Source organism: Schistocerca serialis, chromosome 11 (genome assembly GCF_023864345.2).
Source record: "Schistocerca serialis cubense isolate TAMUIC-IGC-003099 chromosome 11, iqSchSeri2.2, whole genome shotgun sequence".
Lineage (NCBI taxonomy): Eukaryota > Metazoa > Arthropoda > Insecta > Orthoptera > Acrididae > Schistocerca > Schistocerca serialis.
In genome coordinates, this window is record NC_064648.1 from 200,973,646 (window position 1) to 200,998,403 (window position 24,758).

The window sequence follows — 24,758 nt, forward strand, 5'->3', positions numbered from 1 at the left end:
ATGCTCAAATATCTACCTTCTGTAGTTTTTACCCTCCACATCTCCCTCTAGTACCACGGAAGATATTCCCTGATGCCTCAATACATTCTATCGTCTTGCAGCTTCTCCTTGTCAGTGTATTCTACACACACCTTTCTCTGCCAGTTTTGTGGAGAGCCTCCTAGTTTCTTATCTTAGGAGTCTGCCTTCATTTTCAGCATTCTCCTGTAACACCACGTCTCAAATTCTATATTCTTTTCTTCCTCACAGTCCACGATTCACTAATGCTGTGCTCCAAATATACATTCTCAGAAATTTCTTTCTGTAATTAAGACCTTTGTTCGATACTTATCGACTCCTAGTGGGAAACCAGTAAACCTCCCCAATTCTTTGAAGTGTCGGACTCCTGTGCAGTAAAACAGTTTCAAACCTGTGATTACTTTACAGATGTATCAGTGTGTTAAAATACTTGATATTACACATGTAAGCAAGGAAAAACTTTAGAAAATGTTTGAAATTATGCTTAAAGTTTGTTGAAAGTTGCTAAGTACTCTTATTAGAAACACTGGATGAGTAATACAGTCAGGATAGTTTACTCTCTCGTTTTTCAGGCATCTTAGTGTTTGATGTCCTGTCTCCTGACCTGTCTCTTACAACAATATAATTTTTCAGATACATTCAGTGATGTGTAGATACTGCCCGCAAAGTGTTCTGCGAATACAGTTAGTAGTAAAGAAGTAATAAATTAAAACTTTGTGCCTGACGTTGAAGTTTTACCGCGAGCCATTTTAAGCAGTAGCTAGTTTCCAAGCATCTCCATGTCTGATGTCATATCTCCTGAATTTCTTAATGATGAATTATGAAAGAATTTTAAATATTTAAATTTGGTCAACAACAATGCAAAATATTGAAAATAAAATTTTTGTTGCACCTGGAAGCCATTAGATCAGCAGCCTGCCTGCAGCTATTACTGGGTTGCAGGTACTAGGATAGTCACTTGGTAGTAAGAGGTAACACAAAAAAAACTAGACTGAGAGTGTGCTATCATTCGTAGTGCAGAGTTCTCCCAACAGACAGGGTTAGTAGAGGCCTTTACAAAATAACTGCACAGACGGCATCAGTGTGTAGCTGAGCGTGTGAGCGTAGTGTTTCTCTGACTTTCGGTGTGCTCTGCTTGTGAAGTTGTTATGGCAACTTTAAGAGAACAGAGTGTGTATGAAATTTTGTTTCCTGCTTTAAAGAAATCGACAACGGAGACTCACCAGACACTTATAGTGGCTTTCCAGGATGATTCTAAGAGCCACATGAACATTTTCAACTGGTTTGGGCACTTTTGACTTGATGAGACGAGTGTTGAAGAGCAAACTCATCCTGGATTTCCTGCAACATAGCCAAATTAGGGGAAATGTTGAAAAAATCTGACAAAAAATCGAGAAGCATTGTTACACGAGTGACCAAATTTCGTCAGACGTGTGTATGGGTTGGATCTTGTGCCAGTGAAATTTGAGTGAAAATTTGCAGAAGAGACGACCTGCCACTAAATTTGCTGCGTGTCTTCTCACACAGGAGCAAAAAACCGTGCACGTGAATGTGTACCAGGACTTGATAAGAGATTGAAAGTGACCCAAACTTTTTGAACAAAGTCTTTACAGGTGAGGGGAGCTGGTGTTACATGTATGACCCAGAAACCTAGCACAGAAACCTAGCAAGCATCAGACCAGTGGAGGACTCCCAGCTCTCCTAGACCAAAAAAGTAACCTGGGCAAGTGAGGTGGAATTTGAAGATGATGATCATTGTACTCCGGGCAGACTGTTAATCATTAGTTTTATTTGGAAGTTTTAAGACATCTGCGAGAGGCTGTGTGGAGGAAATGCTCGAAACATTGGCAGTCAGGTGATTGGTTCGTTTGTCGTGACACTGTTCCCACACACATACCCTTATGAATGACTCACTATTTGGCATTTGATGATGTTGATTTTTGGTTTGTGGGGTGCTCAGCTGCGCGGTCAACAGCGCCTGTACAGAGTCCCAATTTCTAGTCACTCCCTTTGGCATTTGATGGATGGTCTGCCACTCCACCTTCCATATTCCCCACGCCTAGCCCCGTGCAACTTTTTCCAATTCCTGTAAATGAAAAAAATTTAAAAGGGAAGTGTTGCAATGTGGAGGCAGCAAAAACAGCTTCGCAAAGAGTAGTGGACAATGTCAGAGTTGAAGAGTTCCAGGCATGATTCAAGCAGTGGGGAAAAAAGACTTGACAAGTGCATTGCCATCTGATGGAAAGTACTTTGAAGGTGACTGAAGGAATTGTATATAAGTTTATGAATGCATGTTTTATAACAAAAATTCAGTTTCCTTTGGGTCTCCCCCTTGTATACATGTCCTGTTCATGTATTTCTTATGTTCTCCTTGCTTCATCTGTCATGCATTATACTCCTTCCAGAGTACAGTTGGCTTAATTCAAACCTCGATAAACGAAATTTATTGTTAATCGAACTTGTTGTCGCTTCCCTTGAAAAAACTTCAGTAAATCAAACTAATCCTGTGTTCCTTCTGATCCTGTGTAGTAAGTCTCCCCTGACCGGCAGTTGTGGGTGACTTTCCTGAAATCTACTCCTTTCCTTAGACCTCTCCAGTCCTTTTCCTTCACCCTTCTGCCTGAAGGAGCCACTGGCTCCAAAAGTTGACAATTACAACTGTCTTCTGTGTGTGTGTGTGTGTGTGTGTGTGTGTGTGTGTGTGTGTGTGTGTGTCCTGCCACCACTTGGTGAATGGATTTTTTATACATCCAATTAAATTATTTTATCAATAATTGATTGTTTTCATTGTTACAATCCTGTGTTTTGGTGTACTTGAAATGTTGAAGTGACTGTCATGAAAAATGCCCTGCAAATACTCTAATTTGAGATTGGCAGCTGTCTATCACTAGTTAATTCAAACTGTCAATTGTTCAAGTGTTCATCTCTTCGTGACACTCCTGTGCTCTCTCAACACAGCGCAACTTCATACAGCATATAGATCAGTTGTAAAAATGACTTCTTCAAAGTGTTTGACTTTCACAGATAAAGTGGTGGTTATTGAGGCTGTTGATTGAGGAATGACGAAAAAGCATGTAATGGAAATTTTTGGGGCTGCACATTCGGGCTGTCAACAACTCCGAAAGATTACTGAAAACGTATCATAAGCGGTGAGGAAGTGAACCCCGTGAGATAAGTTTTTGTTTCCTGAAGAATCCTTGTGGAAGTGTATTTGTCACTGTAGAGGACAAAAAAAATCTCTTCGAGCTGACGTGCTTGAAAAGCTTCAGTCATTGGCTGTTGGTCTGGGCACTGAAGGCTTAGCTGCTAGTGTGCTATGGCTTACAAAAGACATAAACTTTTTTTTGTGGAGAAAATGACAGTGTTGACACAGTTTGTTCAGCATGGAAAAATGAATGAAATTGACACTTTCTTATGTAATTTCAAAAATGTGTGTCTTTCTTTGAAATGCTAAAACAAATAAAAAAAATTTTGATAAGTTTAATGCTAACCACATTTATAATACTTTTCATGACTCACCTTTTTGTGGATTACTCTTTGCGTATTCTGTGCTCATTGTGTTAGGTTTATTTAACAAATTCTGTAATTCTTTTGCATAAACCTGAACAGAGGAGTGCTGTCATCATTTAGTAGCATTGATATCCTTGCATCGTAAATTTTAATCTCACTTCTAGAACATGGGGGAGAGGCTGCATTCATCTCTTATGTGCTTTAGTGTGATATGCTTGTTGTCTGTCATCATACAACTGAACTAATTTTGGAAATTGTTGCAGGTACCGGGTCCAACACTCAGGAGGTCATCAAGGAGGAGGTAAGTTCTGTGCCCAGCTCTTTTTTTTGTGTGTGGGGGCAGGGGGGGGGGGGGGGCTGATGCAAGCTGTCGAATGTAGACATAGCAGTTTCCCTCCTACATAAAACCTGCTGCTAGGCAGCATCCGTTGTTGTTTTCTACACCCTAGATGCCTGGAATACAACCAAACTAAAGTACAGGGTGGCAATAATCAACCTTTTGCTACTTGACAGGGCCCTTGTAAAATGAATGACTGTAGGGCAATGAAACTTTATGGAAACGTTTGTAAGGACATATAGAAGAGAATTAATGAATAAACCATTGAAAGAAAGATGTTTCAATTTCCACGTGTGAGAAGGTAACTTTCGTCACTTGGTTACCGTGTTTACGTTCCAGTGTACAGACGTTACTCCGTGTGATGACAGTCTACATCCCTGACAACCTGAATGTTTGTACAGATACCATTTCACATGGGCTGTTGACATCTCCCTGGAGCAATTCTCAAATTGCTGGCTAATTGTAACTTTGAAATTGTGTTCTGCAATCCCATTGTAGGAACAGGACCTCCCTGTACTCCTTTAACGCATCGCAACTCTCAAAGAGCAGCAGCACGGTTCTTTTGCTTAAACAGCTTCAAGCATCTAACAAGAAGTCAAGGCACTGACACTAATAACAATGCAAATCCTGTGTTGCACAGTCTGAATGTCATTTATATAAAGTTGGGTATCCATGTGATAAATAGTTTTGTCTACTAGCTCAAGTTTAATAAATTAATACAAATTAAGTTGCTTGGATTTAGAATGCACCCCCCCCCCCCCCTCTCTCTCTCTCTCTCTCTCTCTCTCTCTCTCTCTCTCTCTGTCTGTGTGTGTGTGTGTGTGTGTGTGTGTGTGTGTGTGTGTGTGTGTGTGTGTGTGTGTGGACAATTTTAGTACTCCAGTAGGAATCCCTCGACAGAAGACAGCATTCTTTTCGTGAAATGCTATCAAGAAAATTTAGAGAACTGGCATTTGAAGTTTGCTGCACAATGACTCTACTGCTACCAATGTACATTTCAAGTAAGGACCATGAAGATAAAAAATAAAATAGGGCTCATAAACTTGCATCTAGACATTTACTCTCGCTCTCTTTGCCATAGGAGTTGCAATAAAAGGTAGCCTCTGCCACGAATTATATAGTGGCTTGTGTAGTAGGTATGTAGAGGGAGATGGAAGTGTTGACATGTGGGTGTTTAGAAGAGAGTGTGTGAGCGATGACAGATTGAGCTGAGGTGCTCCTATGCCTGTGCACATTCGGAAACAATTGTGCAACTGTAATCATCTGTATTTCGAGTTTTTGGTGGATATACAAGGTGTACACAAAGACTGGGAACACTTTCAGTTATTTATGGCACAAGAACCAAATGTTGTACAGATATCTGTATATGTCATTTTGAAGAGAAACCCTGAAAGTTTTTTTTCGTGTATACCACCACAGCATAGTTTGGTAATTTGCCGATCGGTGCTAGTCGCAAACGTGGCGAATTTAGGTGCGACGTGAGTTTTCTGTGTGTTGGAGTCTGACAAAAACAAGTGTGCTAAAACTGTTCAATGGATGTTTAGAACTGTGCACAGTAAGAAGCCACCAACAAGGAAGGCCATTTACCACTGGCACAACAAATGGGTTGCTTGTGCCCACCAAAGAGAAGTGGACACCCCAGTGTGAGTGAAGTGAATGTGGAGCACATACGAGAGACATTCGTAAGGAGTCTGAAGAAATAGGTGTGTCGTGCATCCCGTGAACTTGAAATGGCTCCAGTGGCAGTGTGGAAAGTCCTGTGACAGAAGCTGTCTATAAAAAACCATTCAAATTGGAGCTAGTGCTGCATCGACAGATCGGTCGTGCTACAGAAGGGAACAGCTGTTTTACGAAGTGGCCTCCCCGATGACCAGATCCCACTCCGTGTGACTCTTTTTCTGTGAGGACACATTAAAGATCTGGTGTGTGTACCGCCTCCACCACGTGATGTAGCAGAGCTCCGGGAGAGAACACGGGAAGCGACTGCCACAGTCGACAATGCAATGCTGGGAAAGGTATGGCAAGAATTCGATTACCGTATTGTCGTCTGCTGGTTCCCTCGTGGTTCACATATCGAGTGTTTGTAAGAAAACACTTTCAGCATTTCTCTTCAAAATGCACTATGTATGACATCTGTACAATATTTAGTTCATGTGCAATAAATAATTGAAAGTGTTCCCGGACTTTATGTAGCCCCTGTATCTGCAGTTCACTGTGACCTGGTTAATTAGCAAATAGTTTCCCTCAGATCTATTGGATTTAAAGGATGCAACCAGAGATACTCCATTTCAAGAACAAATGTTTTGAGCATATATTTCTCTTCTGTATTCTGACTGAACTGACACTGAAACTTTAGCAGTCGCAATGATTATTTTAAACGAGGGCCACAGAATACCGGAGGGGCCAGAGATGTCATTGAGTGGTAAATAGCTTTGCAGGAACTGAATCTCCTGTTAGCTGCTCGGTCTGTGCTGGAGTATCAGTGGCTTGATAGGAGCTCCACTGTAGCCATGTCTTTCTGATCTGATTGAAAAACATTCTAGATTCTGTTGTTTGTCCGAACTGGAACAACTACCTCTATTAATTAAACCCTTTGCTAAATGAATTTAGGCTGCGTCCTTCACAACATAGGCCCAGAATGAGAAAAGGAGACAGTAGAATTTCGACACAGTCATACAGTATAGAGTGGCCAATATCCATGAAGTACTCTGTTACGGGTGATTTATTGGACACTAAGAGCCTGACGTACCTTTGGTGCTCTGCGCATACCTTGCAAACTGGAGACATCTTCTGCCCGGCGTTGTGGATCAGCCAGCCCTGATAGCCTCTGAAAATGGTGCTGTCTATAGTGGAGGGCAAAAGATAACTTGAAATTTAAAATGAGTATCTGACTTATTTTCAATGAGACTTCCTGCGTATTCTTTGTCCTACTATGTTTAAAATGACAGTTGCAAGTTCTTTTCAGTTTGTCAGCTCTCTTGGAAGATGGCTGATAGCTATACAAGAAACATCGGCTGAAGAAACTAAATTCCTGTGGTTTCACATCCAAAATACGGGGTCAACATTGCTAAAATCAACAAACTGCAGGGACAGATTCCAGACCGGAAAAGGAGGAAAAATTGTTCTACGAACGTGTGTCCGGAAATGCGTTGTTGCCCCAGTGTATGGTGCTGACGAATGAAAGTACCTCTGACAATGTGCCACATGTTCCTTGTGTGTTGCAGGCTGTGTGATTGATGTAGCACGCTGTAAGCAGCAGAATGGTCTGGTATTCATTTTGGGGACAGTCGGAGATGGTGTTTGTGGCTGGCCGAGCAGATGGAAATGGTTGAAAGGCAGCACAGCTATACCGAAGCAGGTACCCTCACAGACACCAGCCACATCACACACTTAAAGTCCTTTCTGGGCATTTGTGTGACCACGGGACCCTTCAGACGAACGTGCAAGGAGGCGGACTTCTAAGAAACCAATAGTCTAATTTTCTAAATGCTTATTACTTTTTGGAGGCCTGGTAACTGTAAAATGGTCCACACAGGAATTTTTTCACTTCATTTCTTCACCATTGAGAACATTTGAATCATTATGGGCAGAGCCCTCCAACCTGGTCGGGATTTTGATGATCTAACACGGCAATTGGAAATAATTTTGTACGGTACCACTCAGGAGGATATCCAACTACTTTTCCAATTATTGACTTCCTCAGTTTGTGAAACTCTTCCTCTTTGAATAAATCGTGCAATTTTTCTGAAATAGTAATCATCTGTTTGTCTGTACATCACATCTGCAGATTTCCATTCCATTTGGATAATTCCTTCATCGTGCATATATTTTTGTCTGAGGCTGTGCTCGAGCGTCGATCTGACACATTGGCAACGTATCAGACAGCGTGCCTCTGACTTGCTTAAATTTCTTCCTCTAAGGCAACCTGGCGAGAACCCCAAACGCTAGAGTGGTATTTGAGAATGAATTGCACAAATGTTCTGTGTATATTCTGCTTGTATTCATTCCACTTCATCTCTCTTTGCAGTATTAAGCTTAGACGTATAATTAGTGTGTGTGTGTGTGTGTGTGTGTGTGTGTGTGTGTGTGTGTGTGTGTCGAGCAGCACACCACTGCAAGTGGAAGCATGTATCCTGTAAATTTTCACTTGTTTATGTAGAATTTGTCAGTTACCACCATAAGCTATGACAACTCACAACAGATCGAATAAAAATTCACTGAACAATTCACCACAGGCTGGCCGCGGTGGCCGAGCAGTTCTAGGCGCTTCAGTCCGGAACCGCACGACTGCTAAGTAGTTCGAAGTTCTAGAGGAGTGATGACCTCAGATGTTAAGTCCCATAGTGCTCAGAGCCATTTGAACCATTTTTGAATTCACCACAATCGCATTCAATGCTCGGAGTGGCAAATACATTAACAGAAGAGTGCTCAGTACACAACTAAACGTGCACTGGCTGTTGGAGAATATGTGATGTCATGTGTGCAGCATGTACTGGTTGTTACCTATCTCGTTTCTTGATAACTGAATGATGTGGAATCTTTCGCGGTATATTGTGGTAGGACCACATTCGCACCACGTGTATGTAATTGATAATAATACGAGTAGTTCCAGCACAATTTCAGCAAGGCTTATTTATTAGTAGCTGCTGAAAGATTACACACTGCAGATCTCGTTTGTCTAGGGGTTTTGTCTGCAAAACATTACTCTAACAAGCATGGCCTGGGTTTTCTTCTTGTTTGAAATAAACACTACCGGATTCGAATTACTTTCGGCTAAAATAATATTTATTCGTACTCTTTGTTTAGTAGCTACAATATTTTCACTTCGAACATTGATACCCTAAAAATGCATTACACTGTACTGGTCACTTAAACACGTCCATCTCCCTCCAATACCGACAAAGAAGTGGCGTGCAAGCCAACATGTGCCCGGAAGTTGCAGACATTCCTGCATTCCAGATTCTTTGGTCTTCTGACCTTAATACACTCCAAAGACACATATAAATAAATACATATAAATATACAACATTTATCATCTCAAACAAATCCATTATTTATCATAAAAGAAAATATTCATAAATAAATAAATTAAATACATTGTATGGCAACATAATGAAGTTATCTTAACTCTTTAGTGTGGGCATCGTACTTTTCACATGAGATAAACTTTATCTCCGACATTTAATTACATTACAATAGCCCACCAGGACTTACAAGTGTACCCTGGTCCACTTGTCAGTCCGATACAGAAATTGCATCATTGTCTTGTATACAACTTTTTATCACAACTGTAGTAAACTGTTTATTCTTTCATCAACCATTGACTTCCTACTTTGTCTCACAACATAGATTACATAAATACATATGTCGATTTGTTGCCCAGAAATTTACTATAAAATAATACTAAAGTTAAAACATTTTCTCATAGTAGAACAAACATAGTACTAACTCCTATATTATCAGTGAGGTTGCAAAAGTATTTCAATTCAACAACACTATTCTCTCATGAGCCTTGTAAATTATGTGATATCAAAAGTAAGAGGCAAAATAAGCCAACAAAGTATCTTTATGGGGTTATACACAGAGCTGAATAAAAACAGTTATGGTGAGCATGATGTAAAACAAAAGCACACTTGCATATACAAGAAAATATATTCTATTAACTATACAATTTTTTTACGCATTATGGTCTATTTAAGTGAATGAACAAGATTTCAAAATTTATGAGATTTGCTATTCTCAAACTGTGAGGGTGGGTGACGTGTCTTGTCTCCTAGCATCATCAGTAAAATAAAATCCCTTATTTATCAAGTTTACACATTTTGCAATTCATTAAATACTGTAAAATTACTTAAAAAAACACATAGGAATCATGAAATCTAATCTTATAATAGAATTATGTGACAACCAGTCTAGATACAACATCGTTTCGCATGACATGAGATGTGTTACATGGCATAGTATGGTGACTGCAAATTTTTTTTTTTTTTTTTTTTTTTTTTACTTCCAGTAAAATTCTTTCCAGATAAAGGCATGTTTGTAGGCTCAGTTTGCTCTTTTCTCAATATAAGGCTTCAAAGAAACAACATTCCTAAGACCAAACAGCTTTCTCGACTTGGGATATACTAATCGGTACGCATTTGGATGGGGGTTCTCAATAATCTCAAATGGCCCAATGTAAATGTCAAAGAACTTCTTGAGTTCCGCTGTTAGCAACTTAGATCGTTCGTGGGATTTCACTAAGACATGGTCACCTACTCTGAATGTGGTAGCCTTTATTTTTCTATTATGTCTGTTTTTCCTAGCTTCACCTAGTTTCTTCATGGTTTTCTTTACAATCTCTTCACGTTCTTTCATTGATATTAAGCTACATTGTGGAAAGTCTATTAATTCAGAAATAAGATTTGCTGGTCTGAGGTGAAACATAATTTCATATGGTGAAAACCCAGTAGAGCTATGCTGCAAGCTGTTCATGATATCCTCGAAGTTGTTTACATGGTCGGACCAACTAGGGTGTTTGTGACTACAATACGTCCTACAAAGTCTCCCTATTTCTCTCATGTACCTTTCTGCTGGGTTTGAAGATGGGTTGTACACGGATATCAAGATATGTTTTGTGTTAGTTTTTTCCATGAATGCTTTCCAGTTTTTTGAAACAAATTGTGAACCATTATCCGATAGTATAGCTTTAGGTTTCCCTACACTCTTGAAGTAATCTCTCTCAATTTTTGCAATGATCTCTTTACTTGTAGCTTTTCGCACAGAATAAAGTTTAATTAGTTTGGAAAATACATCAACCATGACGAATATAAAACAATGGCCACCTTTGCTTTTAGGTAAAGGTCCATAAAAGTCTACAGCTACTAAATCTAATGGTTTATCTGGAATGATGTTCTGCATTTCTCCCTGACATGTTCTGTTGCTTACTTTTACTCTTTGACATTTGTCACATGTTGATATTTCGTTCCTAACCTTCTTTACCATGTTATAAAAGTAGATATTTTCTTGTAACTTTTTTACACATTTCTGTATTCCACAGTGACCATAACTCTCATGGGTGTACTTTATTAATTTGTCTGCCTCACACTCTGGCCAACATAGCTTCCAATTGTCAGAGTCCACATCTGTTCTTCTAAAGAGTGTTCCCTTAAAGACCTTATAGTACTTGTCAAGTTTATCATACCCTCTTTTGCCTAAACAGTCCTTAACCAATTTCCAATTAGGATCGTTATTCTGTCCCCTCCTGATGTTATTGCAAAGTGTCTTTATGAGCTTTTCATCCTGGATTCCCTTCATGTATCTTATTTTAAATTCCTTTTCTTCCTCTTGATCAAACATTTCCTGATCTCCTCCTACTGGTAACCTGGATAAAGCATCAGCTACTACATTTTCTGATCCCTTAATATACACAATTTCGTAATCAAACTGTTGCATGAACATTGCCCACCTGGTTAATCTACTGTGATATAGTCTACACTCCTGCAAGTAACTTAAAGCTTTGTGGTCTGAATAGACTTTTATCTTGTGTCCTAACAGGTATGTTTTAAATTTTGTAAACGCCCAGTGTACTGCGAGTAATTCTTTTTCTGTGACAGTGTACGTTCTCTCATGTTTAAGTAACATTCTGCTGGCAAATGCAATTGTACAATGAAGATTTTCTTCATTCACAATTTTCTCCTGAAATAGTTCTGCTCCTAGTCCATAATCACTACTGTCAGTGTGAAGACAAAATGGCAAACTAAAATCTGGTCTGTGTAAAAGACTGTTCTTACAAAGTTCATTCTTAATTTTATCAAATGCTTTCTGGCACTCTTCAGACCAATTCCATGGAGTATTTTTTCTAAGTAAATTGCTTAAACATGTTACATTAAGGCATTGTCCATTTACATATTTTCGATAGAATCCACAGAGTCCGTAGAAAGACTTTAATTGTTTCCGGTTTCTAGGTGATGGAAAGTTTACGATAGATTTTATTTTCTCCGGATCTGCACTTATCCCTTCCTTAGTAATGACATGACCTAAAAATTTGAGTTCTGACACACCAAATTTACATTTTTCCAGTTTTAATGTCATACCACCTCTTCTGAGTTTCTCACACACCTTTTTCAATAACTTCAAATGATCCTCCCAACTTTGATTTGAAACTAATATATCGTCTACATAAATTGTTAATTCTGACACAACTTCTTGGCCAAGTACATAGTCTAGTGCCCTTATAAATTCGGCGACTGATGAGTTTAATCCGAAAGGCACTACACAATACTGGTAACATCTCCCATTGTATAAGAAAGCAGTGTACTTTCTGGAACTAATTGCAAGAGGTACTTGATGAAAACCTGAAGTTAGGTCAAGGCTTGACATAATTTGGATATTTTTAAATTTATATAACAACTCATCGATGTTCTCTGGGTGGTCAGTTTCTCTGTATAAACATTTGTTTAACTGTCTGGAATCTAGTACTAGTCTGACTTGTCCATTAGGTTTATTTACAGTGACTAAGGGATTATTATAAGGGCTTATACTCCTCTCAATGATTTCACACACTTCCATCTTTTGCAATTCTTTCTCCACTGCTACCCTTTTCGAGATTGGAATACTGTATGGTTTTGTAAAGAAAGGTTCATGTGGCTTCAACTGTAAAGTACATTGCTATCCAATTACTTTACCTGGTATATTGCTAAATACATCACTATATTCCCACAAAAATAATTTCAAATCTTGTTTTTGGTTCTCAGTTAGTTCTCTAGCTTCGGCTACTTTTTTATTTACCAACTTTTCAAACTCTATCTCGTCTGTATCAAAATCTGTGACATGGCTTTCAATGTACTTACCTTCTTTTGTAACTTCAATACTGTTCACAGTCTTACTTATACAAAACAAATTTGATTGAAGTAGTTTCGTAGTGATGACTTCACCACTTGGTAGAGTCATCATTAATTTCTGCCCTGCCCAATCAAATGCTGCACTTACTTTTGTTATCCAAGACATGCCTAGGATAAAATCCTCTGTGAGATCAGGGATGACAAGACACCCATGTGACCATGATACTCCTTCAATTTCAAAAGTAATAAAAGCCTGACTCCTTATTGATTTACTGTGCTTCCCGGTAGCACCTCTTATTTTAATTCCTACCACAGGTAACTCGACATAATCCTTATTAGTTTTCAGTTTTTTACTTAATGATTCTGATATCCCAGATACTTGACTTCCTGTGTCCACTAAACACTTTCCTTTCCATGATCCTATCTGCACATCAATAAACGGACTGCTTACATCAAAGTCAAATTTTTTGTTAATATTCTCATGTAATAAGTCATCTTCAATTTCACTGAATCCATATCCCTTTCCAGTATCCTTACCTGTATCATTACTACCAGAGTTATATGCTGTTATTACCCTAATTGCATTTTCTTTGGCCTGATTACTATTTCTGAATATTTCATTAATCCAACTGCATTCATTTGTGCTATTGTGTGTCTCTCCTTTATATTTCTCTCTTAACATTTGTGCAATGTGATACTTAATTCTATGCCACCAGTCTGGATACAAAGTTTCACATATATCAAGTGTTACCGTTCTGAAATTTTCATCATCCTTAATGGCACTACTGTTAATCCATAAGTTAAACAAAAATTGCTCACTATCTGACATTTCATCATCTACTCCCCTAATGCTGTTAAGATTACCTGCTGTCAATTCCTTCTCATTTTTCTTCCATGTATCAAGATCAAATAACTCATTGGCTGAAATTCTGGCATCCTTATCATTCAAATTGTCAACTGTATTCATGTGTACCTTGCTAATTTCATTACTATCCTCTTTTATATTAGTAATCCCTAAAGCTTCCAACTCCTCACTTACACCAATAAAACATCTACCTTCGCTACTACCCTCAATCTCCTTTTCTTCCCAATCAACATCACAAAAATTATCATCTTTATCCTCTGCACTCTTACCTTCAGTATGCAGATACACATTTAAATCATCCTTACTAGGTGCTCTTTTCATTCCTAGCCCACCAGACTCTTCCATAAGTTCTCTAATTCCTAATACACTTTGATCATTTGAACAACTATTTTCCAGCACGGTGCTCCTCTCAGCCCACTCATAGAATGAATCTAAGTTTACTTCTTCACAGTTTTCTAAGCAATCAGTGTCTTTAAATAACTTACCTTTTGTTTCTGGTTTATTTGTATGACATATATTATTTGTAACCGATACTACATTAATGGGATAACACTTCTCTTTAAAATAATTACTCATTATGTCAGAGGTATCTTTCTGTTTAGTTAGACAGTTTGGGTTGGCCCTTTCCATTTGTGTATAAGTAGCTCCTACCTTGCGGACCGCCAATGGAGCCCTATTCAGTTTTTTAACTCTTGTTCAGTTCTCCCCATACCATTATGACTATTCCACTCCTTTGGTTTATTTCCAAAGTGCCTGTTACCAAATTGATTATGACTATTTCCATATTGACCCTTGTAATGGTAATTGTGTCCTTGTGATCCCTTGAAGTTGTGCTGGTGATTTCTCTGATGAGAATCACTACTTCCAAAACTGTGTGGTTCCTTTTTATCATGTGTGTTTCCCCAATTTGTATGCCCTGTCTTTTGAAAATGGTTTTGACTATGGTGTGGTGGTTTACCTGTTTTCTCAATAATTCTGTCTAGTTTGTCAACATATTTCAAAAACTGATCAATTGTGTCATCTGGGCCATAAGCTAACTCCCACTGTAGTTCACACGGTAGCCTCCTTTTAAGTGCATCAATTTGAGTGAGCTCGTCAAAAGGTTTGCTTAGGTGAGTGAGTTTCCTTAACTGATTTCTGCAAAATTGCTTCATGCTACCAAATTCATGTTTATAAACAGGTCCATTCAAGAATTCGCTTTTTATTCTTGCTTGTTCCGTCTCTGACCAGAATTTACTTAAGAACCTCTCCTCGAATTCTGCAAAAGACATTCCCTCGGTACAATAATGATTAGTCCATGACAATGCTTCACCTTCTAGAAATCTTTTCACAAATTTAATTTTCAAATTATCATTCATATTTGGAAAAAAGTTATCCTTGCAATGCTGCAGGAAATCTACCGGATGCATACTGCTCTCATCTGAAAAGTTTTTTACTGGAATATTGTACCACAAAGTGCCAATATTGTTCGGCAAACTATTCGTGACCATATTGCTACTAACACTTTCAAGTTTCTTAGTGATGTCATGAATACTACTTTCTAAACTCTTGACTTCATTTTTGTTTATCTGATTATTTACATCTATTTTTTTCGGTAATAATTCCTATCTTTTGTTCAAATTTACTTTCTACTTTAACAATTTTATCATCTACAAGAGAAATACGCTCAGATACTGTTTCTTCTACATGTTTGATATCTGAATGCACAACGTTAAACGCATTATGGATTTTCTCTCTACCTGTAGTAACTTCAATTTTCAGATTTTTTACTTTTGCATCTACATTTTTAACTTTTCTCCCGACATAATTGACCTTACCCGTGATCTTAACCATATTACGACTCAAACTGGATATTTTTGCTTCTACTTTTTGAAAGTGATCGTCATTTTTCTTTTCATATTCTTTGAATTGTTTTTCAAATTTATCACTCATGAGCTTAAGAGTCTGGTCTAACTGAGCAGCGTTGTTTTGCTCCATTTGATCCAAACGAATCTCATTAGCATCGAGTCTGTCTTTAATATTTCCTAACCACTGTCTGTTAGTGTCATCAATTGCCTTAAATTTTCCCTCCATATAATTCATTATTTTTGATAGCATGTCTTTAACTTCATTCTGTCTTTCCGTATGAGTTTCAACTTTGTCTACAGGATTCGGACTATTACTGTTGCATTCAGTTTCGTATGATAAATTTACATCTGTACTAGCGTTGGCGACACCGTCGTCAATACTTTCCTCTTTTACAATAGTCATCTTTTTACACAGGAATAAACAAAACACAACAAATTTATCTTTTCTAAAGGATACTAAACTATTTTACTCACAGTTTACTTATTTTCTTATAAGGTCTTCTTTGTTGATTGGTGCGTGATGGAATTCACAACACTGAAACACTACACTTATATGAATATTGCTTTTTTGGTTGCACAACACTTTACACTTTTTTCTTCTTTCGTGATTTATTGCGCCGTTATTCTTGCTCCAGTAACTGCATCCCGTTGTCTTGAAGGTATCAGCATTCGATTTCCTTTGTCTTGAAGGTATCAGCATTCGACTTCCATTAACATTTTCAGCCAGGATGTACGAATTCTGTAGTTTTCTTCGCAATCTCGGTGGTAGTTTATTTCGGTAACATTTTCAATAATCCCGGACGACGCGACCATATTGTACTGGTTGTTACCTATCTCGTTTCTTGATAACTGAATGATGTGGAATCTTTCGCGGTATATTGTGGTAGGACCACATTCGCACCACGTGTATGTAATTGATAATAATACGAGTAGTTCCAGCACAATTTCAGCAAGGCTTATTTATTAGTAGCTGCTGAAAGATTACACACTGCAGATCTCGTTTGTCTAGGGGTTTTGTCTGCAAAACATTACTCTAACAAGCATGGCCTGGGTTTTCTTCTTGTTTGAAATAAACACTACCGGATTCGAATTACTTTCGGCTAAAATAATATTTATTCGTACTCTTTGTTTAGTAGCTACAATATTTTCACTTCGAACATTGATACCCTAAAAATGCATTACACTGTACTGGTCACTTAAACACGTCCATCTCCCTCCAATACCGACAAAGAAGTGGCGTGCAAGCCAACATGTGCCCGGAAGTTGCAGACATTCCTGCATTCCAGATTCTTTGGTCTTCTGACCTTAATACACTCCAAAGACACATATAAATAAATACATATAAATATACAACATTTATCATCTCAAACAAATCCATTATTTATCATAAAAGAAAATATTCATAAATAAATAAATTAAATACATTGTATGGCAACATAATGAAGTTATCTTAACTCTTTAGTGTGGGCATCGTACTTTTCACATGAGATAAACTTTATCTCCGACATTTAATTACATTACAAGCAGCAGCCTAAAATTGACAACCTTTTCCTGTGACTCTGACTATAATATTGTACTTGAACATGAAAGTATTGTGGTGTGTATACGTCTTCATTAAGGTACATTTTTCACATTTAGAGCTAACTGTCATCACACCAAAATGACATTCTATCATAGTCGTCCTCTCTCCTACAGACACCAATAATGGCAGATCATTTATGTGTATAGAGGACAAGAGCGGCCCTATCACACTCCCGTGGGCACTCCTGATGATTTTCTTGCATGTGGTGAACACTCACCGTCAAGGACAATGTACTGAGTTCTGTTACTTAATCTTGGAGCCAGCCAAGTTTCTGAGAACCTGTTTCGTATGCTCAGACCTCCTTTAAGTCTGCAATGTGGCACTGCGTTAGACACTTTAGAGAAATCTAGGAATTTAGAATCTGCCTCTTGCCTGTTGTAGGTGTTTCTCATGAGAGTGCTAGAAAGGGCCAGCTGAGTCCTGCATAAGCAATGCTTTATCTGTGTTGATTAGTGGATAGCTTTCCTACTTGGGACATTTATAACTTTCAAACTTAGACATGTTCAAAAATTTTGCATTGAAGTAATGTTCAGTATATTGGTCAATAATTTTGTGGGTCTGTTCTTCCACCCCTCTCATATACAGCTATCACCTGGACACTCATAAATTGCTCGTGCTTCTGCACTACGCGAGACACCCCTGCACGGGTCTGGGGGTTAGAATAGGCCCGAGGTATTCCTGCCTGTCGTAAGAGGTGACTAAAAGGAGTGTCTCACGTTTCAGCCTTTATGTGATGATGGACCGCTGTAGGGTTTGACCTCCATTCTTTTAAATTTTCCTGAAGAGCTAGCCAATTGGGGAAGGGTGCATCATTCGTGGGTGCATTTTCCTCCATCCACTGTGCAGTATTGTTTTCTGCACTCGTGACGACAATGGACTTGTTTGCACCTGATATCCAGCACAGTGGCCAGACCGTTGTGGTGGGGCTGCAATGTACCCTGTCGGTTGTAGCCCCCTGACAACACAGGGATCTCTCTGCTGATGCCCGAGCTATTAACTCCCCACGTATGCCGAGGGGTAGATGCACGTCTCCCTGGGGCATCGGGACTCGCGGCAGTGGCCCTCCTGCCAGGTGGCCTTCGCTGAGGCTGGGTGGCGCCCGTGGGGACAGCCCCTGGTCGGAGTGGGAGGCATCGGGGTGGATGACACGCCGTGAAGCGTAGTACGTCATCCCTTGCTGATGGTCCACCACCAGCAATCTCTAAGCGGTCGAGGTCTAACTTCAGTGCTAAGAAATACGACCCCAAATCGTTTCCCTCTCTGGCCACATTGTGGGAGGAACGCCAGGCTAAGGCTGGCAGTGAAGCTTATTTGCCCGGATACCTCGTATGTATGAGAGTTGATAGCAAGCTGCACACCAACTTAGAGCAACGAGGTGTTCATTTTGTTTGGCGTGTCCATCAGGATCCGAAGGATAATAAAGTTGCCACCGGTGCCTTTTTCTTGGCCTTAGAGGGTGACACATTACTTGAAAAAGTCAAGGTGATGGTTTACTGCTGTGATGTGAAACTGTATATCCATCCTACAATGTGGTGCTTTAAGTGCTGGAAGTTCAGCCACCATCTTCCCACTGTACTTCCAGCATCACCTGTCACGATTGTGGACATTCTTTACATCCGAATACTCTGTGCCCTGCCTCCCATCTGTGTCAACTGCGGAGAGCACTGTTCCCCGTGCTCGCCGGACAGTAGGATTCTACAGAAAGAAAGGAAAATAATGGAATAAAAGATCGTGGATCGGCTGGCCTACACTGAGGCTGAGAGAAAATATGAAAGGCTGCATCCTGTGCATATGACACTCACTTATGCCTCGGTGACAACAACAGTTCTAGCAGCTATCCGCCATGTACAGACTACACCCTTCCCCTTGATCGTGGTGGACACTCCTATCCCTGTTGCTCTGTGCTCTGCCCCCCCCCCCTCCCCCTCCCCCACTCAACCATCAGGGACATCAGTTCTCACTTCTCAGCCAGTGAAGTGCAAGTCTTCTTCACCACCTCTTGCTAGAAAAGGATCCCTTGGGTCACTCCCTTCCCAGGTTCCTACCAGTGGCAAAGCTTACATCCACCAGTGGCTGAAACACGCACAGGTAGCTGGTTGTAGGGCTTCACAATCCTCTTCAGTCCCCGAGACTGAATCAGTGAAGCCCTCCCAGCCGGAAAAACCTAAGGAGCAGTGAGAGAAACCAAAAAAGAAAAAGACCCCCAAGAACAAACACATTGCGGTGGCAGCCAAACCACCGCTACCTACAAGCTCTGCGTCTGAGGATGAAGTGGAGATTCTGCCGTGCGCCGAGGACCTAGATCTCACTGGGCCCTGAGGCACAGTGGATGTCGATCGCACAGGTACTCAATCGTTGGCAGCAGGTGACATTGAGGTGTAAACTGCCTCATTGAGTGTATCATACCTTTTGTGCCTCACAATAACGTCATCCTCCAGTGGAATTGCTATGGTTATTTCCACCGTCTGGCTGAGCTGCGGCAGTTGTTAAGCCTTACACCTGCTTTCTGCATTGCCGTCCAGAAAACCTGGTCCCAGGCAATGCAGACCCTGCCTTCTGTGGCTATAGGGGATGTTACAAGAAGTGTAGCAAATATAATAGTCAGGTGGAGTTTTCGTCTATGTCCTGAACTCTATATATAGTGAACCTGTGCCCCTTCGCACTCCCTTTGAAGCTGTGGCTGTCAGGATAAGGACAACACAGGAAATAACTGTGTGCAATTATATCTTCCTCCAGATGGTGCAGTTCTCCTGAATGTCTTGGCTACACCTATTCATCAACTCCCTAAACCTTTCCTACTTTTGGGAGATTCTAACGCCCATAACCCCTTGTGGGGTGGCACCATGCTTACTGGCTGAGGTAGAGATGTAGAAACTTTACTGTCTCAACTCGACCTCTGCCTCCTAATTACTGGGGCCCCCACACATTTCAGTGCGGCTCATGGTATTTACTCATCCATTGATTTATCACTTCGCAGCCCGGGACTTCTCCCATCTGTCCACTGGAGAGCCCACGATGACTTGTGTGGTAATGACCACTTCCCCATCTTCCGGTCAAACCTCCGGCATCATGCCATGGACGCCTACCCAGATGGGCTTTAAAGAAGGCAGATTGGGAAGCTTTCACCTCTGCTGTCACCATTGAATCTCCACACGTGGTAGCATCGATGTGGTGGTTGAACTGGTCACTAGAACGATCGTTTGTGTGACAGAAAACGTGGTCCCTTGTTCCTTAGGGTGCCCCAGCAAAAGGCAGTACCTTGGTGGTCGCTGGAAATTGCTTACGCCGTTAATGGGCGTAGGTGAGCTCTACAGCGACATAAGCAGCACCCTTGTCTGGAGCACGTTACAGCTTTTAAACGGCACTGTGCCTGCATTTGCCAGCTTATAAAAAGACGGAAACAGGAGTTGTGGAAAAGGTACGTTTTGACCATCGGGTGCCATACGTCACCTTCCCAAGTCTGGACAAAGATCAGACGTATTTTTGGGTACCAGACCCCAACAGGTTTCCACGGCATTAACATCGATGGCGTGTTATCTACCCACACAAATGCGATTGCCGAGGGCTTTGCCCGAGCCTCTGTGTTGGAGAATTACCCCACAGCCTTTCGAACCCTCAAATGGCCGATGGAAGGGCAAATCCTCTCGTTCACTACACGCCACACTGAACCCTGTAATGCCCATTTAGGGAGCAGGAGCTCCTCAGTACCCTCACACATTGCCCCGACACATCTCCTGGTCCAGATCAGATCCACAGTCAAATAATTAAACATCTCTCTTCCTATTACAAGAGACATCTCCTCACGATCTTCAATCAGATCTGGTGCAATGGCGCCTTTCCATCGCAATGGCGGGAGAGCACTATCATTCCCGTGCTCAGTCCCGGTAAAACCACACTTGATCTGGATAGTTGTCAGCCTGTCAGCCTCACCAACATTCTCTGTAAGCTGCTAGAACATACGGTGTGTCGGCAGTTGGGTCGGGTCCTGGGGAGTTACGTGGCCTACGGGCTCCGTGCCTGGGTGATTTCCGCCTGCTGAGCGGCACCTACAGGGAGCCACACACAAGGTGCAGTCAGCCGCAAAGTCGTGTGCCGTGCACTTCAGTCGGCATTATATCGTTAATCCAGAACCAGACAGTCACTCTAGTGGAGACATATCGATTCTTAGGACTGGTTTTCGACGCTAGATTGATTTGGCTTCCTCACCTTCGTCAGCTTAAAGTGCCCTCCGCTGCCTGAGCAACACCGACTGGGGTTCAGATCGCTCTACGCTGTTGCTGCTATACAGAGCCCTTTTTCAATCCCGCATTGACTATGGGAATGGTTTGGTGTCACCCTCAGCATTGCGTTTACTCGACCCAGTGTACCACCGTGGAGTTCGACTAGTGACAGAAGCTTTTCGGACGAGTCTGGTGATCAGCGTCCTGATGGACGCTCGTGTCCTTCCGTTGAAGGTTAGGCGTGCACAACTGCTAGCCAGTTACGTCACACACTTTCGTAGTTCTCCTGAGCATCCCAATTACCATTTTCTTTTGCCACATACGGGGGTTCATCTCCTGCATCGGTGTCCCATGTCAGGGCTTAAGATTGCAATTTGTGTCCAATCCCTTCTGTCTGAACTGGAGTTCTTCCCTTTACCACCCCTACTCGAGATCCGTTCGTGAAGCCCTTCACGGTGTAAACCTAGGCCAAAGCTTCGTCTGGAACTTTTGCACGGCCGTAAGGACTCGGTTAATCCCACGGCTCTGTGCTGTCGCTTCCTCTCGATTCTTGACATGTCCCGAGCTCTGAAGTTGTTTACACTGGCAGCTCTGTTGGCTTCACCTACGATCAGAGGCCACGTCGAACAGCATTCCTTGCCTGATTGCTGCAGTGTTTCCAGTGCAGAACTGGTGGCTATATCTCGTGCACTCGAGTGCATCCATTCGCGGTCTGGCAAATCGTTTCTTCTGTACTGACTACCTGATCAGCTTACAAGCTATCGAACAGTGCTACTTTTGCCATCTGTCGGTAGGGCCATCCGCGAGTCCATCTGTGCCTGGGACGACCCCGTCGTTCAGTGGTGTTTGTGTGGACCCCGGGACATGTCAGAATCCCAGGCAACGAACTTGCTGACAGGCTGACCAAACAGGCTACGCTGGAACCTCTTCTGGAGATCACCATCTCTGAATCTGACCTGCATTCAGTATTACGCTGCAAGACTTTTCACCTTTGGGAATAACCTTGGTATGCACGACAAACTGCATGTCATTAAGGAGACTACGAATGTGTGGAAGTCTCCCATGTGAGCTTCTCTCAGGGACTCTGTGGTTCCCTGCCGGCTCAACATTGGCCTTACGTGGCTAACACGTTTACCTCCTCCGTCGTGAGGACCCACCTTAGTGTCACTGCGGCTCCCCTATGGCAGTCGTCCATCTCTTGCTGGGTTGCCCAATTTTAGCCGCTCTGTGGCAGACTTTTAACCTTTGCAGTACCCTACCTTTGGTGTTGGGCAACAATGGCGCAACAGCAGATTTAGTTTCACATTTTATTCGTGAGGGGGGGGGGGGGGAGGGGGGTTTATCATACCATTTCAGGGTGTCTCTTTGGCATTCTCTCCAGGGCCTCCACCCTTCCTCCGGTTTAACTCTGTTACCCTTTCTTTGCATTTGTTTGTTCTGGTGTTCGTCTTTTCTCTTCATGTGTTCATCTTGCCTTGTCTTTTGGGGTGGACAGTTCAGTGTGTTGCAGAGTGGCTGGCACATCCTCTTTTATTCTTGTGATCAGCCAGCCCGGACCTTGTGCTCAATGGTTTTAATACCTTCTTCTACTTTCGCTTCTGGTGTACATTTTTCCTGTTTTTTGTTCGTTCCATTCATTTTCTTTTTAGGTGTGGTTCCACATTCCTTTTCCCCCTTTTACTTTCCCAAACGTACTTTGGGTGTTGCTTTACCATAAGCCTTCTTTGCACCAGGGAATAGGGACTGATGACCCTGTAGTTTGTTCCCTTTATACCTCAAACAAACAAACCAATGAACCAACCAGCTATGCGAGAGATTTTCAATAGATGCAAGCTAAGCATGTGGCCATTTGGATTTTGCAACTACTTGTTTTTGCCTGCTTTTCAATGACGGGTATACTTCCTTCTCTGTCCTCCGTATAGGAGTTTGTGAGGTTGTCAGTTGTATATCTATATGATCCTCTATGTAAATGACAAATGCAAAGTTTTAAACTTAAACCTGTCCTGTCCTGCTACACCATACTGGTCCAAGAGTAAAAAGAAACCTAAGATTTTGTTTAGTAGCGTATTTTCTGGGATACTTGGCCAACATGTAATTGTGGAAGTTGTATGTTTTGTGCAGCAATATTTTTCTGTTTGTTGTGATGTATATTATGTCTATGACTTTTTTGGAAACACCGTTTTTGACTCATCGAAGTTCTGGACTCGGCCAGTTAGTGGCTGTGGTTTTGGACTTGTAGTGAAAGAATTTGGGGAAGCAAGGTGAATCCAGTTTGGATGTGGACGGTTATCAAGGTGGTAACTGGATGACGGTGAGGTGTGTGCTAATAAACAGTTACAGGTCTGAGCAGATGTAGATATCCTCAGTAATACTGACTTTGCATATAAAAGTCTGAGCCGATGAGGATATCTGCAGTTCCCCAATAGTGTTTACTACTTTGTGTGCAGTCTCCATATTTAGATTTTAATCAAGAAGCAATCGATAATAGTGATTTTGGATGAATTACCTCAACATTGGCTCGAATGCACTGTATCCTGGGGAGTGTAGATTTGTTGTAAATGTCTGCAGTGTCATTCCGATCCCCCTGATTTTCTGTGCACTTACAAATACGTTCCATTCCGGTTGTACTAGCAACTGCACTACATCTGGATATTCCTGTTTTGTGCATATTAATGTAGGTCACTTAAATAATTACTGAAAACAGGCGTTCAGTGAGAAAAAGGCTTCTCTAGAACCCTCCATCAATTTAAATGATCGCTTTACGGTCTGACAATTGTTTATCACTACAGTGTAATGTTCAGTGTAAAATCAGTTAATTTATCTGTGTTCCTTTTAACTTTGTATAAAAATGTGGTCCATTTTCAGTCCACTGAGAGGTGTGATTTCAACAAATGAAAATTCAGGCCACATACTAGTTTACGATCAGAGCTCCAGCATACTGAACACGTTAAAGTAGTTTACCAGATTGTAATATCGACCATTGTGGATAGGAAGGATGGAGATAAGGAGAGCGTTTTTATTACCTACACAGATTTCTGTTGACTGTGAAGAATGGCTGCTGTAGGAGGAAATGAATAAAGGAAAGCTGGTACTTCCGGAGTGCTGTACCGTCACCTCGGCGTGAGGGCGGACAGCGAGGCTGTTAGTCTGAAATGAGACCTTCGTAGAGGTCAGATGGAGGGCGGTAGTGGGAATGGATAGAAGGTGTTGAGAGAAGAGTGTTTTGTGGGCACGATTTCTGGAAGTGTGGGTGACACGTAGGTGACAGTGGCTTCAATTAGGAGCTGTCAGGGTTTCACCTGTAGTGATGGGTTAACAGATGCACGTTTTTAAACAATTTCCTTATATCAGACACACACTTGTATTTGTGTAAAACTGTTTCAGTGCCACATGGAAGCTTTGCATGAATGTGCTTTTGAACATAGTATCACAACCAGCCAACTTCTTTATTCCATTATCAGAAGAAAGCTGCTACCTCATTGGGAAACCACTGTTCAACAACCATTGTGAGGTTGTCGTTACACTGCTGACCACTTAAACGCTTCCTCAAGTGCTGG

The 24,758-nt window shown here is 41.2% G+C and overlaps 1 protein-coding gene across 2 annotated transcripts in view; it reads left to right on the forward strand.

Moving 5' to 3' along the window:
• Window positions 1-24,758, forward strand: part of LOC126426766 (zinc finger protein 816-like) — a 122,414-nt gene that overhangs the window by 71,279 nt on the left and 26,377 nt on the right. For both annotated transcript variants that reach the window (XM_050088751.1, XM_050088752.1), the window contains exon 9: window positions 3,792-3,829. In XM_050088751.1, the coding sequence (XP_049944708.1) occupies window positions 3,792-3,829 (38 nt within the window). The remainder of the gene's footprint in view (window positions 1-3,791; window positions 3,830-24,758) is intronic.